Source organism: Apis dorsata, unplaced genomic scaffold (assembly GCF_000469605.1).
Source record: "Apis dorsata unplaced genomic scaffold, Apis dorsata 1.3 scaffold_683, whole genome shotgun sequence".
NCBI lineage: Eukaryota > Metazoa > Arthropoda > Insecta > Hymenoptera > Apidae > Apis > Apis dorsata.
In genome coordinates, this window is record NW_006263864.1 from 185,587 (window position 1) to 189,772 (window position 4,186).

Genomic DNA, 4,186 nt, shown 5'->3' on the forward strand with positions numbered 1-4,186 from the left:
AGAGAGAGAGAGAGAGAGGGTCCCCTCCCTTAAAACGCAACGGTGTTAATTCGAACGAGTTTCTCTTCCTCATTCCCATCCAATCTTCCTCCTATACGATCTCCACTTTTACTCCTCCTCGTCACACCTCCCTTGATTCGCGCTCCATTGCCTCGAGATCGATCGATCGAATCGAAGCAAGCAAACCGTTCGTACGTATGATCGTTTAAACCGATTTAAACCACGTCAACGAGGGGAGAATCGCGGGAGAAACGACTCGAATCCGTCTATCTGTTTACGCAACACCGAGTTTCCGAGTTCTCGGCGGCGAAGTCACGTCGGCCAACGCGATACGACCCAGTTCCGAGATAGACCTCAGCAGGGCTATTAGGGACAGGGGTAGTGGTACGGTGGACGAAAAAGCGACGAGGGGAGAGGGGTGAAAGTGGGAGGAACGTGTCCTGCCTACAGTTTCGAGTCCTCTCCTTCCTCCTCTTTTCTTTCTTGTTCCCACGACGGGAAATAGGGGGACGATGAATGCGCCAGGATTTCAGGAAATTGTCCGACTTTTGATCTCTAAAGACCACCCCCACCACCCCTGTTAATCGCAATATTGCTACCGCCGCTCCCTCAAACATTTCTTATTTCTTTTTTTTTACTTACGAGGATGTCGGCTACAATCACGTTCGAATAATTTCGTTGCGCGAGACCGGCGAAGATCGAGAAGAGATTAAAGAAGGCAAACTAAAAGATGCTATTGGTATGCAAATTGAATAGGCACGACATATATGTATACGTTTCTAATTAACCATTCACGAGATTATCGTGGCCGCACACTACCAAATACTACGTAGTTAAATACTACGTAGTTACGAGATTTCATCTCGGAATGTGGGAAAAAGAGTCTACACCTCTATCTACACCGTCACGTATCGTAAATAATTCGATGCGTGCGTGCTACTACGCAATCGCGCTCAGGCGAAAAATACTCGCGGCAAGAAGTTAGATTCGCGGGGAAATTAATTCTTCGGTGGGGAAAAAGAGCGATTGGCGACGATGGATCCTGCTTCGTGAAAGGAGGGAGCCGGAAGGCAGCTTCCTCCTCCTCCTCTTCCTCCTCCTCCTCCCGACCAAAACGTGGGAAGAAACTTTCGACCATCTTCGTCCCCGATTTTTCGTCCATTTCTCCCGTTTTACCTCGACGGGAATTAAATAGTGCTGGGATCGTTTCGTGAGAAAGAAAAAAGGAAAAAAAAAGGCGAAACGCGAAAAAAGCGCAGAGGAAGGGGAGGATTTCGATCGAAGGAAGAATTTAATTGAAACGCGCCAATAGCGGCAACACGCGCCCATAATTAATCCCGCTTTTGACGGATTAATTCTCGTTAAACCGGTTCCCGCGCCTCCTCCTAATATCGAGCGCCATCTATGCCGCGCGATTTAGCGACCGAGCGTCGTCGAGTGGATTCGTTCCCGGCCTCGTTAAAAATGTCCGTCTCCTCGAGTGGACGAGAGACGTGAAATTCGCGGGGGAGGGGAAAAAAATCTCCGCCATCCGTCATCGACCGTTTCCGCCATTTCTCCCTCTCTGGAGATAATTAATCGGTCGGGACAGATTCGAACAATTTCCACGCGACTTTCTTCTTTTTTTCTTCGCTTCTCCAGTTGCGGATTATTGAAAAAAGAAAGAGAAACAGAAAGAGAGATAGAGAGAGAGAAAAGTTCGAATGATACGATACTTACGCCGATAGCCTGTTAGCAGTGTGCCGCTCGCGTTCTGAAACAGAGAAGAAAAGGGATGGTAATTAGCATCCATGGCTAAGTTAATTAGCGTGTGATTATCGGCGTTCAAGGACGGGGAACGAGGCGAGCACGGCCGATCCTATCTTCCCGGCTGACATAATGACATCGTTACACAGAGATTCGTTCCCCGATGTAGCCGACAAGAAGCGCGATAAACCGTGCCGCGTCGCTCGTCGTTCCGTTCGATAACGACGGAGCGACAAGATAGGGAAAAAAAAAAAAAAGAGCGGCCGCGATCGATCGATCGTCCACCTCGTCCTCGACAACCTTATTGCGCGGAATATTCGTCGAAATCGGGAAGGAAGCGATCGGAGGAGGGACGCGCGAAAGTCCTCTCCCGAAAGCTCGTTCTCGATTTTTGTTGGAATTTTAATTGTCTCGCGCGTAACAGCGCGAAATGTTCACGCTTCGATTCGCGTTCGATTCGCGTAGCAGCGAGGATCGGTTCGAAAGTAAAAGAAAGGAAGAAGGAGAGAAAGAAAGAATGTTGACATCTGGCGGGAAAATATGATTTTCATACGTAGTAGACGGTTTCACGACTCGACTCACTCGATGGTTCCTTTTCATCTAGAGAAAAGAAAGAGAGAGAGAGAGAGAAATCAATTGTGAAGCTGTGAAAGCGACGCGGTGCGCGCTAGGGAACGTGAAATCTTTCGAGAGATCCCCGAGCGAGGATCAATTCGTTCGACGCGGTAACCTTGCCGACACCGTTGCTCGAACCAGCTCTCCCTCCCCCTTGGAAACGCGAAGGAGAAAGAGAGGAAGAAAGGAGCTGGCGGAGGAAAAGAGAGGCAAACGCGAACCCGGTCGAGGAGGCATTGCGTAAACAATGGAAAGCGACATGCACGCACGCACGCACGCAGGAAGGAAGGCAAGCAGGCTGGCTGGCTGGCTGGTTGGCTGGTAGGCAGGCAGGCACGCACGGAGNGGGAAAGGGGACTCCACTACCTACGATCAGAGGAGGACAGGCTGGTGGGACTGGGTCAAAGAGAGAGAGGGTGAGAGCAGGAAAAAGGGGAGGCTCGACCTCGTAAGAGAGGGTTGCGCGCGTCTTAACAACGAAACTGCCACCAAATTCGATCCCCTAACAACGGATGCTCGCGCTCTTCGCTCCGATCGAATTCAATCTTCACCCTTTCGTTCCACCTTTTTCGAATTCATAAATACTTTGGCGTTTTTTGGCGCTTTCGTATTTTCGAAAAAATATATAAAAGACTCCTGGATATATAAGATCATTCGAGTCGAAGGGGGACGCGTTATAGAGAGAAAGTGATTACGAAAAAAAAAAAAGAAAAAAAAAAATTACGTATCTTCTCTCCATCGAGATGTCGAAATTCCTCGATGCGTGACACACGTTCGTGCGTGTGTACACGCTCGTGCAAGTTGCGTTAATGAATTCCATATGTAACGCGATTAATATACGATTACCGAGTTAGACGCGTCGCGATGTCCAATTAGAGGTATGATTTATCGCGCGAGATCGGAACTCGAGCGAGGATCGCGTGCGCGCGCGCCATGCCTACACGCCGATCGCCATAACTCTCTCTCCGCTTGGGAACAAAAGGTAGGAAATTCCCTGGCAATGTTCCACCGGCTAATTATCACTGTTCGCCGTGGCCGCGGCCCTCCCCTCCCCTCCCCGTCAACTATTCCTACGGATCGCCGCGATTAATCAATGACACGGCCAATCGCGCTCGATATCGGGTTCCACGAATAATTAGCGTCGTGGTATCGCGAGGATGTTGCATAATTCCACGGCCACGCGCCACGTGTCCGCGAAAAGTGTCAATCACCCGTCCAAGTTTTCTTTTCTCCAATCTCTCTCTCTCTCTCTCTCTTCGAAAGGAGGAACACCAAGGATCTCTTCTCTTTCTCACGCGCCCGTGAAACGTCTCGATTATCATCGGAGAGTGAATTTACACGTTAGCAACGTGTAAACCGCGACTTTCTCTCGTCGTGGCACACAACCGATTCTCACACGAGCGATCGCAGCTCGAACGACGATTCACACCTGATAACAATTGAAGATAGTTGACAGCGTCCCGAAGTAGCTGGAATCCAACGAGCATGACTTATCGTCCACGTTGCTGCGTCGCATCACGAGAGACCTTCGCGCGATCAATCTTTTTCCTGTTTCCGCCTCCCTCTTAACCCGTCCTCCTTCCTTCGATCGACCGAGGGATCCATTTGCGAATTCTCGATTCCAAGGTCGTTATCGCGTCCTTCTCTCGCGGATCGATTAATTAAAAAAGAGAAACGAAATCGATGGACGCGTTCGTGTCAATCTTAATCTCGAGACGCGAACCAGCTTTCGAGCCGATCGTTTTCGGTTGGAAGGAGAATAGAAACTCGAGGGGATGGGTCGCGCGTGGAGTCGCGATAGCGGAAGAAGTCGGGCCGCGTACAC

At 49.8% G+C, this 4,186-nt stretch overlaps 1 protein-coding gene across 1 annotated transcript in view; it reads right to left on the reverse strand.

Annotated features, from left to right (window-relative positions):
* Positions 1-4,186, reverse strand: part of LOC102673570 (AF4/FMR2 family member 3) — a 43,152-nt gene that overhangs the window by 15,392 nt on the left and 23,574 nt on the right. The window contains exon 4 of the mRNA XM_006622236.2: positions 1,720-1,753. Within this exon, the coding sequence (XP_006622299.1) occupies positions 1,720-1,753 (34 nt within the window). The remainder of the gene's footprint in view (positions 1-1,719; positions 1,754-4,186) is intronic.